This window comes from Narcine bancroftii, chromosome 2, assembly GCF_036971445.1.
Source record: "Narcine bancroftii isolate sNarBan1 chromosome 2, sNarBan1.hap1, whole genome shotgun sequence".
NCBI classification, from domain to species: domain Eukaryota; kingdom Metazoa; phylum Chordata; class Chondrichthyes; order Torpediniformes; family Narcinidae; genus Narcine; species Narcine bancroftii.
Genome location: NC_091470.1, coordinates 98,889,480 through 98,903,870, shown reverse-complemented (window position 1 = coordinate 98,903,870; position 14,391 = coordinate 98,889,480). Strand labels below are relative to the sequence as shown.

At 43.7% G+C, this 14,391-nt stretch overlaps 1 protein-coding gene across 1 annotated transcript in view; it reads right to left on the bottom strand.

Moving 5' to 3' along the window:
* Positions 1 to 2,818: 2,818 nt before the first annotated feature.
* The window catches only part of LOC138752420 (calsenilin-like), a 79,799-nt gene continuing 68,226 nt past the window's right edge, over positions 2,819 to 14,391 (bottom strand). Inside the window, exons 4-8 of the mRNA XM_069915278.1 lie at positions 9,284 to 9,354; positions 8,129 to 8,236; positions 7,372 to 7,476; positions 5,992 to 6,054; positions 2,819 to 3,520 (exon numbers count right to left, since the gene is read on the bottom strand). Coding sequence (XP_069771379.1) covers positions 3,473 to 3,520; positions 5,992 to 6,054; positions 7,372 to 7,476; positions 8,129 to 8,236; positions 9,284 to 9,354 — 395 coding nt within the window. The 3' untranslated portion in view covers positions 2,819 to 3,472. The remainder of the gene's footprint in view (positions 3,521 to 5,991; positions 6,055 to 7,371; positions 7,477 to 8,128; positions 8,237 to 9,283; positions 9,355 to 14,391) is intronic.

Sequence of the window (14,391 nt, the reverse complement as noted above, 5' to 3'; positions counted from 1 at the left end):
GCACATTGAATGGCTCTCTCAAGCTTATGGAAATATGATTCCATTTCCCAAATCCTATTAAAGAGAACTCCATAATCTAAATATCCCAGGAAATAAAATTCCAGTTGCTTGAGTCCAGTGTTTAATGTTATTATTCACAAACCACAGGAAACAGGATTCCATTTCCTCGTCCTTGGAGATACCACTGTAGAATTCATATAATCTGGGAGGTGTAATGCAATAAAATGGTCACATCCCAATATTCCAAGTTCCAACACTCCACCCCCCCCCCCCCCCGCCCCCGCCCACCCCATTGGCTTCTTGTGGAGGTTTAGTTGCTTTCACTGGAAAATCATGAGCTTGTGAAACCTGAGCCAGTCCCTAGACAGGGAACTTTTTGTGCCACTGGTGATCCACCTGAGAATAAAAAGTACATCAGAAGTTCACCCCACTCACCTTTAAATATATTCCCATTCCCTCCCTCTCTACACCCCCCCGCCCCCACCCATTCCTTCTGAACTGACAATAACCACACCAGCAGTGCGAGTATAAGACAGCTTTAATAAACTAATATGTACACTAAGAGGTCTTGTCTCTCTGCAAGACGAACCTAGAAGGCTGGACTGTAGCTCTGGACTGCTTTATATACAAGGTCACCGGGATGGCCCCTGGAGACCTAGTGGTGTAATTACATATCACCACACCCTCTTCTTTCTCTTTTATTACATGATTGATTTTTCTGTTCTGAAGTGTCTCCCTACTTTCTTGGATTGGCCGTTCACACAGGAATGACCAAAACTCCAAATATCTGGGTCACCCTGTGAGTTTAGACAGAAAACACCTGAAGTGCGGTATTTAAGGAGGCTGGACGTCCTTAGCCTGTTGTTCACAGATTACCTGCAGGCCAGTTGAGACCGCAGGCGATCCATGAAAATAACTAGGGGTCGAGGAGGTAAAATGTCAGAATGGGAATGTGTCTTTTATTCCCCTTTATTCCTGTTCCAATCTTTTTATACAGACTGTGTTCCTGGAAATTGGGAATAATTTCCTGGAGTGCAGTGGCTGTAGAAATAAAAATGTCTGTCTCCTTCTATCTCAAATTGCTCTGAAATTCCCATACCATGGACATCGTGGGTCACAAAGACGCCCAGTCTAGGGCCAAATCCCTTCCCACCGCCAGCCTGCTTGGATCTGACCTGAGTTCCTCATCCTCCTGTTTTCCCAAAATAATTTTGCCTCTGCCAAACTCAAAGATCTGTAATAAGCAGCGTAACATGACCAACAGTGCTGGTGCACATGAAACCATTTGAACTTGGTTGAAAATGGGGGTTTCAATTGCGAACAATTGAAGGAGATGGTGGTTGAACAGAGGCCTAATTCCACACACCAGGCAGAATCCCCCAATCCCCTCTTCCTTACTGTCTCCATCAGCCTCGGACTTACAAAGGGCACAGTGGCGTCTCAAGGGTGGATGTCACCCAGTGCGGTAACTCATGGTGTCACCCACCCACCCCCCTCCCCCATGGACCTCCTCCCCTACCAGAACATACAGAGTAATGTTTTCTGTACAAATGTTACTCGTAGATCATAATTCCTGTAGATCACTGAATGTAACAGCAGTGAAATAAACAACCAGCAAGATTAAATTAATTACTAGTTCCTTCTCAAAAAAGTTACTGATATCGGTTCACAACTACTAATGACCACAATATTGTAGCTAAAACACCAGAAAATTTGACAAAAGCAGCAACTATAAAAACACCAGCAGCAATGAAAACAACAGCGCCTGCTTATAGCGTGTGTAGACGAAACCACGTGATTCAAAGTGTAATTGTAATCAGGTCATAACGATAGCTTTGAACGGAGTGCAGTAGAAGGTTCATAAAGTAAATGAGCATCGAGTTTTAGCCTTGTAGGTGTATTGATACATGTACGCTGAGCTTATAAAAGATGTTTTTGTTGTTATAACTAACGACAAAGATTTTTTTAAAATAAAAAGTTAATAAATTTCTGCTGAATCACTGCACAAAAAATTTTATAGACAGTCATTTTGGTGTCAGCACCTCTGATGGTGTCACCTGGTGCGGTCTGCACCTCCCGCACCCGCTCAGTGATCTTAGTGAATGAGCAATTCATTCAACATTAACTGCTCCTTGTGGAAGAGAGCTTTCTATTTCTATTACTTTGAATGAGTGTTTCTGAAGTTAAATCTTGTCCAATATTTTAAACTATGTCCCAATCCTACCTGCTGAAATGTTTATTCAACCAAGTAAACCTGTTGAGGTTGCTGTGGGTGGGGGTTGGGGAGGGGGGGGAAGAGAGGGAGGGGGAGGAGCATGGTCCCAAAGGTAGGAGGTAATAAGTGGATAAGGGAGGGAGGGTGCAGCAGCGAGCAGGGGGAGGGGGGGGAGATGGCTCTGGGGAAGTGGGTGGAGAGCTGAGGGAAAGAAGACAAGGGGAAAGGGAAGGGAGGGAGAACGGGGAGTGGACGAGCAGAAACTGGAGAATGCCATCCAGCTGGAGAGTGCCCAGACGGAAAATCAAATGAACCTCCAATTTACAGGTGGTCTGGGTGGGATAGTACATGTGGGCATGGGAGTGGGACGCAGAATTAAAATGGTTGCCCTCCCTTCCCCCCCACCATTCTTTTCCATACGTTGATGAAGGGCTCAAGCCCGAAATGTCGGTTCTGTATCTTTACCTTTGCTACATAAAGGACACTGTTTGACCTACTGAGTTTCTCCGGCGTTGTGTATTTTAACTGGCATCTTAAGAACCCAGCCTGCATCGTCCAACCAGTAACAATGTAGTAGTGTGAACTGAGAATGTTTATACTCCTTTAATCAAGACTTAAAATAGAATGCAAATAAAATTACAGACAGGAAATAGTGATCTGAAAATCATCTTTCCTTCCATGAGAAGTCATATAACATGGCATGAATGAAAAGGCAATTAATCAGCCTTTAAACTTAAGGGAACGGAGCCTTGTATGGGGGTTGTGAATTAGTTCCGTGCTTCGATTATTTCCAGTTTATAGGCTCAGATCTCTATGCTTCCATTTGCACAGGCTTCCAGTGAACAACAGCTTTTAAGGAAGGTTCCATCCCTCACCCAGTTTCTCCAGTAAGCCATGGGAGTGCAATAAAATGCCAGTGAGAAACGTTTATTGGCTGAGCGTAAATCTATCTCATTCCTTTAAAGTTTGGAGAACTTTGGAATCTGTCAGATTCAGGATCTTGGATGAAATAACATTTATTTCCATTGGAAAAATATCTTCTACCATAGAGGAACAGCCCTCGCTCAGTCCGGCCTTTGTAGAGAAGAGAGTTGAGGTGCAAAGGAACACTTACTCCTAATTGTTAATTGAACTGTTTAAGAAGTTTTGTAGAGGAAGTAATATACTCGGCGATCCCCTGGATTACAAAGAGTGTGAGACAATATACAAGGTTTCTGCATGTGAAGTCCCAATTCAATGCCTCGAGTTCAGATGCTTCTAAATAACGTTTTCAAACAGCTGCATAGATTGCATAATATTTTCATCCTGTAGGAGAGAGGATGGTAAAGATGTTAGTGACACAGGAACTAGTGGTGGCAGAGTGAATATAGATTGGCAAAGGGTCAGAAGTAGCCATGGAGGGTATTTTTGTACAGGAAAGGGGTATGTGCAGGGTTGTTCCCAGGTCTCAGTATTTGGATTTTTCTTTCCTTTCGATGGGCACTCACAATCTGAACTGGGTTTCAGAGGGGCAGATTTCCAAAATGTGCTGGTCGAACGCATGACCAAGAGGTGCATAGCCCCAAGACGAGTGAAAGACAAACGTCTGCAGATGCTGTGGTGGTCGTGGCAACACAGTGGTGCCAGGGGAAATCACCCAGACTTGCAGTGTCCACCAGGAGGTACCGATGGTTCGGGGTGGGGGGGGGGGCGGTGGGGGCCTGAGCCATTCTTCAAGGCAGGCATCTCAATAAAAAAGGCTTGGGGTAAGGAGGGAAGAAAGGGCGGGGGTAGGCTATATTTGGACACAGGTAAGGCAGGAGAGAGGTCTCTTTCCTTTTCCCTCTGCCTCCAGCTCTGCATTCACAACCCTAATTAATTCTCACCCTCCCTCGTATCCATTACCAACGATCGCCTACTGCCTTCTTTCCTCTAGCTCTCCACCGTTTCCCTCTCCATTCATAGACCCATCTCCCCTCCCCCTATTTGCCCTCCCTCCCTCACCCTCCTGCCTGTGGGATCGTACTCCTACCCCTGCCTCTCTCCTCCCACCATTTTGTTAGAGTGCCTGCCGACATTTTTCCATCCTTGATGATGGGCTCAAGTCCGAAACATTGGTTATGTAATCTTTTTTACATAAAGTGCACTGCTTGACCTGTGGAGTTTTCCAACATCCCCAGCCTTCTCATACAAGTGCCTGCCTACTTTTTGCTCACACCTTGCTGAGGAACTCAGGCAAGAAATGTCAGTTCTCTATCTTTACCTCCCAAGGACGCTGCCAGACCTGCTGAGATCCCCCAGCATTTTTTACCCCGAGGAAGATGAGGACAGCTGAGGCTTGCTGAACTTCAGGCAGAAATGAGACTTTCCCCAGGCAGCCCCAGATCGAGCCGCCACCTCACAGGACCGGGGGATTCGGGTTCAATCCCGACCTCTGCCCCATGCCTGCATGGCTACACGCTCTCCCTGTGACCCTGTGGGTTTCCCCCATGAGCTCCGGTTCCCTCCCACATCCCAAAAATGCCGGTTTAATTGAATCCAGACAGAATTGAATGGGAATGAGGGAAAATAAAAGAGGGAGGGATGAGCGACAATGGTTAGTTGTTGACAAGTGCCCATTCAATGAACCCAAGGCCGGTCTCCATGCTGAATGACTCTAAAGAAGAACCCATTTGATCTGATGAAAGGCTTGATCCTGAACTCAGAACTAAGAGGACAATGGAGCAGGAGAGACTTCCACGCGGCAAGCTCAGTGCCGGAGTGCATTTCTCCACGCATTTGAAAGTAACTTTTAAAAAGGATAGACCAGTGGTTCTCAACCCTTTTTCTTTCCACTCACATCCCACTTTTAAGTAATCCCTATGTGGGTGGAAGGAAAAAGTTTAAGAACCCCTATTTTAATCATCCCTAATTGACTCATTATGTGCACGATTTCAGAACTCCAAAGGGAATAGGCCAATGACAATTTTTCTCAAGCAAAATATTTCAGTAACAATTGGGTCTAGAGCAGTGATTCTCACCCTTCTCTTCCCACTCACATCCCATCTTAAACAATCCTTTACTAATCACAGAGCACCAATGGCATCGGGATTACTTAAAGTGGGGTGTGAGTGTTGAGAACCACTGGGATAAAGTTTTGAAATGCTAAGGGCCATGGGAGTAACTAGGTCTCTCTGTCAAAGAACTGTCGCAATGAATGTCTTCCTTCTGTCTGTTCTCTGGATTTCGGAAATACAGTGAAGTCCCCGGTATCTGGAATTCAAACAACTGGAAACCCCAAGCAACTGGCAAAAAAAAATTTCGAGGAAAGAAAGAAAGGAATGAATGAATGAATGAATGGATAGATAGATAAATAGATAGATAGAAAGATAGATAGATAGATAGATAGATAGATAGATAAGCAGAATGAAATAAGTAGTTGTAAAAGTAAATGTTCTCTGAAGCAACATATGACCCCTTGGTGGAGATGGGAGTAAACGTTAAGCCAGTGGAGCGCCCCGTCTGGGCCCCGCCCACAGCAGCCATTTGGATGTAGCTCGCTGCTGGGGTGACTCTCCCAAAGGGTCTCCCTATCCATGCCTAATTCTTTCAAATTACTTTATATTTTGCAATGTCTTTCATCTTTTAAACTGTTTATTCTTATCAGAGCGTGGCTCAGGCAACTGGAAAATGTGCGTATCTGTCATCTGCGAACCCTGTAGGTGCCAGATACCAGGGATTTTACTATATTCAAATTGGCCAGGCAGGGGGAATGTGGTGTAATGTCGCAGGAACTACACATCAGACATGCAACTGACCTTTTGGCAAGTCTCCAGGAACTCATCAATTGTCACCACTCCATCTTGATTTCTGTCCATCTTCTGAGAAATGAAAATCCCATGAGTTTCCAGAGCGGGCATCCAAACCTTCAACAGCACACCCCTGAACCCACTGTACTGTGTGGCCTGCACGCTCCCTGTGCACCCCTTATCCTCGGCTCTACCCCTGCATTATCCCGCCTGGACCTTTCCTTGTGCCTCTTCCCCCCCCCCCACCAAAGTCGCTTCATTCCACACCTCCCATTCCCAATGGAAAACCAATCAGAATCGCTAACATGGGGTCTCTTCCCACAGAGGGTGCCCTTTTCAAATAAAGTGGGTTGAACCAGCCAATTTAGCGGATCCATAGCAGGTAATCTGGTCGTGTGAAAGGTCCCAACCGGGCAGGGCGAGTAAAAATCAACCGGGTTCTGACTCATGGCAGGGGGAAAGAATCAGAGCCCGGCCGAGTTAACTCGTTAATCACTCTACAGTAGTGTGAATGCTCAACCAGCTCGACCAGGTCCCATTAGTGCCTGCATGCAGGCGTCAGTCTGGTAGTATTAGAAGTAATCTTGAGATTATTTTAAACCTCAGGTACATGCTGACAGCTCCACTGGCCACAGTAATACTTCACAGGATGCCCGGTGGAGCTGTCACAGGGCGGCCGGCATGTCTGTCAGCGCACAGCTGGTGCAGCTGTCAGTGCATACCTGTGATTTATATCATCTCATTGTATACCTAATGCAATGCCTGGCTATTTAAAGAGTTGTTATACCCTATCGTTTAAGGATTAATGACAAGCTGGTCTGTGGGTTCGTCCTAGGTTTGAACAGTCTGAAGTCCACTGCGGTAGATTTTACCATGGTCTTTCATACATTGAGTGCATGTGTGCTTTATTCCCAGTACGATTTCACTGTCCTGCAAGTACATAATACCTCACCGCTGGAAGTAGGGCCCCCTTTAGATCCAAGAGATCCAGATAAATCATGGTCCAGTGTGAATGGGTTTTTTTTGGGGGGAGGGGGTGAACCAGCAACTCCTATGTTTTACTTTCAATCCCTTTGTCTCTCCAAAGTTACATAGAACATTACAGCACAGTACAGGACTTTCAGCCCACGATGTTGGGCTGACCTATATATATACCTGTCCAAAAACAACCCACTAAACCTTCTCCATGTCTTCCAACCATGTGCCTGTCTGAGGATCCCTATTGTTCCAGCCTCCAAAATGCCTGTTCCAGGCACCCAAAATCCCTCTCTGAGTCAACATCTTGCCCCTGATGTCTCCCCTAAACTTCCCTCTCCTTCACTTTGTACAGATGACCTCTGGTGTTTGCTACTCCTGCCCTGGGAAACAGGTGCTGGATGTCCACCTTACCTGAAAGAATTTTTCCATATGTTCCAATGGGACGTCTTGGTGCAGGGCAGGGTGTGTGTATCGGCCCATCATGGCATAGATTGACTGAATAATAGCCAGCATTTCCTGAAAGTAGAACAGGGGGAGTTGTGACACCAACCCTGGACGTGCAAACTTTACCCACCTGCCAGCTGAACCACAACGAATGCCACATGGTGGTTAACTTGATTGGATGCACAAATCACTTGGTATGGGGCCTGACCTAAAGATCCTTCAAAACTACTGCTACTCAGCCAAGTGAGAGCAGAGTTGTGGTCAGTTTGTATACAGGGGAAGTGAATAAAAAAACAAGATGACACAGTTAGTGGTTAGCACAACGCTGCTATAACGCTGTTATAGCACCTGTGACCCGGGTTTGAATCCCATGCTGTCTGTAAGGAGTTTGCGTGTTCTCCTCATGTCTGCGTGGGTTTTCCCGGGGTCTCCGGTTTCCTCCCACCCTTTGAAAATGTACCAGGGTCGTAGGTCAATTGGGCGGCACAGACTCTTGGGCCAAAAAGGCCTGTAACCGGGCTGTATGTCTGAAACAAAATTATGGAAGGGATGCATACTATAGAAGCAGAGAGGTTGTTTCCACTGGTGGGTGAGACCAGGAGTTGGGGGAACTGCCTCAAGGTAATAAACACATCACTTTAGTGCAAAAGAACACACTTCTAAATTCAGTCACAGCACAGACATTCTGGAAAATATTTCAAACTCAATCTGTTCCCGCCATTACCTCCTTCGTGATGTAGCCGTCCTTGTTGATATCATACAGGTTAAAGGCCCAGATGAGTTTCTCGTTCACGGTTCCCCGCAGTAATACAGACAGGCCAATCACAAAATCCTGTCAAGTGGGAGAAGGATGATGTTAGGGATAAGTGAATGATTTGTAAAGAGCGTCCATTTAACCTTCTTTGATCCTGTCCTCCTCTCTATATCCAATTAGCTCCTTTTGTCTGTTCGTCTGTACTCCTCCCCCCCGCCCTTTTTTCTAATTCAGGTCCCTGCCTGATTTTCACTCGTCTCTTGAAGAAGGCCTCAGGCCCGAAACATTGGTTATATATCTTTACCTCCTGTGGATGCTGCAAGACCGGCTGAGTTCCTCCAGCTGACAGGGGTGGTCAACCTTTTAATTTTAAATTTAGACATACAGCACAGTAGCAGGCCATTTCAGCCCACCGATCTGTGCCGCCAAATTACACCCAATTAACCTACCCACCCCCCCGACCCCGCTACATTTTGAAAGGTGGGAGGAAATTGGATCCCTTGGGGAAAATCCGCACAGAAGCGGAAAGAATGTACAAATTCTTTACAGGCACTCGCGGGATTTGAATCCCAGTCCCAATTGCTGGCGCTGTAAAGACGTTGTGGTAACCGCCACACCAATGCCTTTTTGACCTTTGCATCAACCTGCTTACATCGGATTGTGAAGACTTATTCACCTAAATGTTTTTCAAACGACTCAACATCTCCAACTTCTTCATATTACGATTTGGATAGAGAGAAGACACTGAGAGCGAGGCTCATCAGACAGGACTGCCGCACTGCAATAGAGACCCTGGTTCAATCCTGACCTCGGGTGCTGTCTGGGTGAGTTTTCACGTTCTCCCTGTGACTGCGCATGTTTCTTACCACATCCGAAAGACGTGCGGATTGGGAGGATAATTGTAAATTCCCCTGGTGTAGGTGAAATTGATGTATGCAGGTTTGACATTTATTGGCTATTACTGTGCACACAAAGCTTCCCACATTCTGATTTTGACAAGTCATTGGTAAAGTGCTTTAATTTCTCCTGAGGTCTTTAGAAATGTGTACATGTGTGTGAGTGTCTTTTTTTTATTCCTTATTTCCACCCATCAGTTGCATTAGTTTTTCTCCAACCATGTTTTACCTCAAATCGGATTGCTCCACTCTTGTCTGTGTCGAACGCATTAAATAGGAAGTGTGCGTACGATGTAATGTCTGGAACAAGAACAAGAAACATTTCAGGCTAGATAGTTCTGCACCAGTAATCTTGGACGAGTCTGGGGAAGAGAGCACCTTAACTTAATTCAAACTGGAAGGCCAAATCTTGTGGGATTTGCAAATGATACCGAGAGAGAGTTGCTGACATGGCTATTAATTGTTCTGCTTCGTCTCGTGGTCAGAATCCCCTTTCTTTCCTGCTAAAGAAGGAATCTTACATTAGTAAAATTTGCTCTGTGCCAACTGACCTCTCTCTCGGTAACTCTGCAAGTCTGTACAGTCTTACTTGCTGCACTACGCATGACTTGAAGTTAGGGGTCTTCCTACAAATGGGGGGCTGATGGTGGGCTCCTCAACCTCGCAAGACTGAGGGCCGAAAGCAAAAGTCAGGGACACTGTGGAGCACGAGCGACAGTTTCCTGATGAATGTGCACTGGTTGCCCACTCTCTCGAAGTCTTACAGGAGATCACCAGTCGCTTTGCCGGTGCTGCCAAGAGCTTCGGATTGACAATCGGCCTGAAAAAGATGGAAGTTTTGGACCAACCAGTCCCCGGCTCAAGCTACGAAGAACCAACTGTTTTCATTGATGACACTCGTCTCAATGCTGCCAACAGGTTTTGCAATAACATCCTCAGGTTCTCTAGATGTAGAGATTGAGTCAAAAACCAGAAAGGCCTGCTTTGCCTTTGATCAGCTGACAGATCGTGTTTGGTCACAGGACTTCAGGTTGGCCACCAAGTGCAAGGTGTACAGGGTTGTTGACAAATCAGCCTTGGTTTATGGATGTGAGATGTGGTGCCCTTATCAGAGCTAGTTGCATGAGCTTGACCAACTTCATCAGCATCACCTACGTTCTCTGATGAAGATCACCTGGCGAGACAAGGTCTCCAATATCGAGATCCTTTCTCGAGCCAGAATGCCAGCAGTTTCAACCTTGTTGATGTCAGCCCAACTGCGCTGGGCAGGACATGTTGTTAGAAGGCCCGATGGAAGACTGCCCAAGGACATCCTGTACGGCCAGCGACTATGGTAGAAGGATGTTCACAGGAGCCTCAAGAAAGCTCCATCAACATGGGAGGATCTGGCTCAAGATCACTCGCACTGGAGGGGCGCCATCAGAAAAGGTGTGGATGCTGCTGAGAACAAGCCCAAAGAGGCAACAGAGGAGAGGCCCGGGAAGGGCCACCCCAGAGCTTCTGCCCCTGCTGCCCCTCCAGGCCTCACCTGCCAAGTAGGCGGCAAGCAGTGCCGGTCAAGGATCGGTCTGTACAGTCACTCCAGGATGCACATATCAAACCCCACAACCGGACTGAAAGGAACCTATGGGATGGATCGCCAGAAGAAAGAGAAGCCAGCTCGTCTGCTTACAAAACAAACTTTCTCACTGCGCCTTGGCACACACAACACTACACTCGATCGCTTCCTCACTGCTGACAAATGCTGTAAACTCTCATTTCGCGGGCATGAATGGATCTGGAATTCTCAGAATCACAATCTGAAAAGACAGCTTTGATTTACTCGCATTTATACGCGAGGGCAGTGCAGTTAGAGTTGATATAGTTCATACCTTGGGGAAGGGCAGAGGCCCGAAACATGGGTAATATGGACGCTGGGAGACCTGCTGAGTTCCTGCAGCATTTCTGAGGTTTTTTTTACTGTTTGCAGTTGATAAGCAGTAACAACTTTGAAGATTTAGACTGTGGGATGGGATGCTGGTTATATATTTGATTTATTTTTGCTGAATGTTATATTAATACTGTTTCGTATTCAAATATAGAATTGCAGTGTAAAACATTGTTATTTATAAGATAAGGAGATGACAATGTCTGGCAATTTATTTGAAGTTTTATGCACAAGATCTTAGAGTAACGGAGTAATTTATTTGAGTAATTCTCATGCACGTGCAACCACTATCCCTGGATGTAGGTCAGCTGAGTGCATTTTGTGTTTCTGCACCAATTCATTTTCTCTGAACCTGTTTAATGTGCTTTGTGGCCCCTTGGACAGATAGGGATCAGCAGGGGATTTGAACTGAGGAGAGGGTGCGGAATAATTCTGGGTCTGATTGTTTTCTCGATGTATTAACTATAGTTGGTGGAAAGTGTGGCTGCATCTTGGTCTGGTGTGGGGAGAGCCCTCCAAGAGGTAGTGGATGCCGCCCAGGACATCACAGGCAAAACCTGCCTCATCGTCAACAACATCTACAGGGAACTTCTTTACCATTTAGGTTGACTCGTTCAACTCGGAAGGGCTGCCCATTGTCACCTGCCTTATTTGCATTGGCTATTGAACCATTAGCTCAGACTATTAGGCAAAATGATGAAATTAGAGGGATGAAGGCTATGAATGAAGAATATAAGATTAATTTATTTGCAGATGATGTATTGATATATTTGACAGAACCGGAACGTTGAAGCAGTTACAAGAGTGTTTGTCGAAATTTGGAGAATTGTCAGGATATAAAGTTAATTGGGGTAAAAGCGAAATTTTACCAGTTGGAATAGGAGATTATTCAGAATTTAAAATTATTACATAATTAAAGTGGACAAATAAAATTAAATATTTAGGTGTGTTTGTAGATGTTAATTATCAGTCATTATATCAGTTAAATTATGTGCCTATATTAAAATGGATTAAAGCAGATTTGATGAAGTGGAAAGATCTTCCATTAACTTTGATTGGAAGGGTAAATTGTATTAAAATGAATATGTTTCCTTGAATTCAATATTTATTTCAGTCAATACCTTGTTTACTTTCAAAAGGTTTTTTTCAGGATTTAAATAAGGTAGTGCGGGAGTTTTTATGGAAAGGTAAATTAGCTCAAGTGGCATTGTATAAACTTACATGGAAATATGCATTAGGTGGACTTCAGTTACCACATTTTCAAAATTATTATGAAGCAGCCCAGTTGAAGTTTATTAGCAGGTTGATGGATTTAGATTATCCTCCTAGCTGGGCTAAGGTGGAAATGGTGTGTATTTCTGAGGTTAAGGTAAATGAATTTATATTTTGTTGGAATTTGAATTTGCGACAGGAATATAGTATGCCGGTATTGAAACATTTGTTTCAATGATCTGGATTAAAAAATAGGGTTTTGGGATCAAAAGATAAATTATCAATTTTAACTCCATTATATAATAATCACTTATTTCTTTTTCAATGTTTAATAATTATTTAAAGAGTTGGGATTTTAAGGGTATAAAGACAATACAGGATTGTTTTGAAGAGGGACAATTTCTTTCTTTTAATCAATTGAGAGAAAGATTTGATATATCTGTAAATTCTTTGTTTGTGTATTACCAATTTAGAGCTTTGGTAAAGGATAATTATGATAGAGAGATGAATTTATCCACTTTGTCAAGATTTGAGTCTTTGATATCCTCTGTACCATTTCAATTATGTATAATTTGTTACAAGATAATATGGATAAACTGGACTGGGAAAAATCTAAACTTAAATGGGAGAGTGATTTAGTGTTTATTTTTCCTGAAGATGATTGGGCGGATATGTGTCAGGACAATGTAATCAAATTGACAAATGTAAGATATGGAATGGTTAATTAGAATTTGACTCTGGAGAAACTGAAAAAATATGGGTTTAGTAATTCAGATTTATGTTTTAGATGTGATTCATGGATTGGAACTTTTCTACATGCTGTTTGGACGTGTTAAAGTTCAACCATTTTGGCAAGGAATTAAAGTAGTTTTGGAAAAATTGTATAACTTTACATTACCATTAGATGCAACAATTTTTTTGCTGGGTAATTTGATTTCGTTGAGGGGATTAGGTTTGGAGAAAATTCAAATTGCTTTTGTACGTTTGGTGTTATCAGTAGTGCGTAAATGTGTTGTGAGTACTTGGAAAGATAATACAGAGATTAATATACTACGTTGGCAGAATGAATTGAAAGCTTGTATTGTTATGGAAAAAATTACTTATAATTTACATGATAATTATTCCCTTTTTGTTAGCAAATGGTCTCCGTATTTGAAATATATGCATTTAAATATACTTTGAATTGTTTTCAACATTTATAATTTTTTTAATTTTATATATATCATCTATATTTTTGGCTCCCCTTAAGGGAGTTGGCTGAAGGGGTGGGTTTGGGATTTATCATGTAAAATCAATTTTTGATTATTGGATTGAATGTGATTTTTTTTTAATCTTTAAATAAAGTTTGAAAAAAAACATCTACAGGGAACACTGACATCGTAGGGCAGCAGCAGTCATCAAGGGTCTGTAGTGCATTGAATGACTCAAAGACTTGTTGACTCAAACCAGGCTTTTATTAACAAAAGACTGGAGCATATTACATAGAGGTCGACCAGTCCAGACTGGTCTGGTTAGGTCCAGCAATTTATGACCTACCAATAGGTGTGGCTAAGGCTCTCAGCCAATCACTATTACTATATGCAAATATATACAAATATTATACTATCACAGGGTCCATATCACATGCTCTGTTCTCGCTGCTGCCATCAGGAAAGAGGTGTAGGTGCCACAAGTCTCTCACCACCAGGTTCAGGACCAGCTGCTACCATTGGACTCCTCAACAACAAACTCAATCAGGGACTCATTTGAGGACTCCTGCACTTTTTTGATCCCCCCCCCCCCTCTGTATTGCACAGTCAGTTTGTTTACATTTATTTATTTGTTTACATGTGTACTTTGAGTGCAGTTTTTTTATTTGCACTACCAGTAAGTGGTAATTTGGCCTCGCTCATAGTAAAAAGAATCTCAGGGTTGTACATGATGTCTGACAATAAATCTGAAATGTTCACATTACAAAAGGAGGTAAACAAACAGCAGATGCTATGATCCGTTGTCAGGGGAAGGTTGGATGGGAAGACAGAGAGTTTAAGAGCTTTAGTTGTGATGAAGTCATGTACTGTGGGCCCACAAGTCATGAGATCTCAATGCTATTGAATCTTGGAAGCTATTAAGCCCACACTGATCCATCGGATTAACCACATTCGACTGGGACGCAAAGCGTGTTGATCTGGTTTGAGGGCTGCCCTAGACAACTGTCA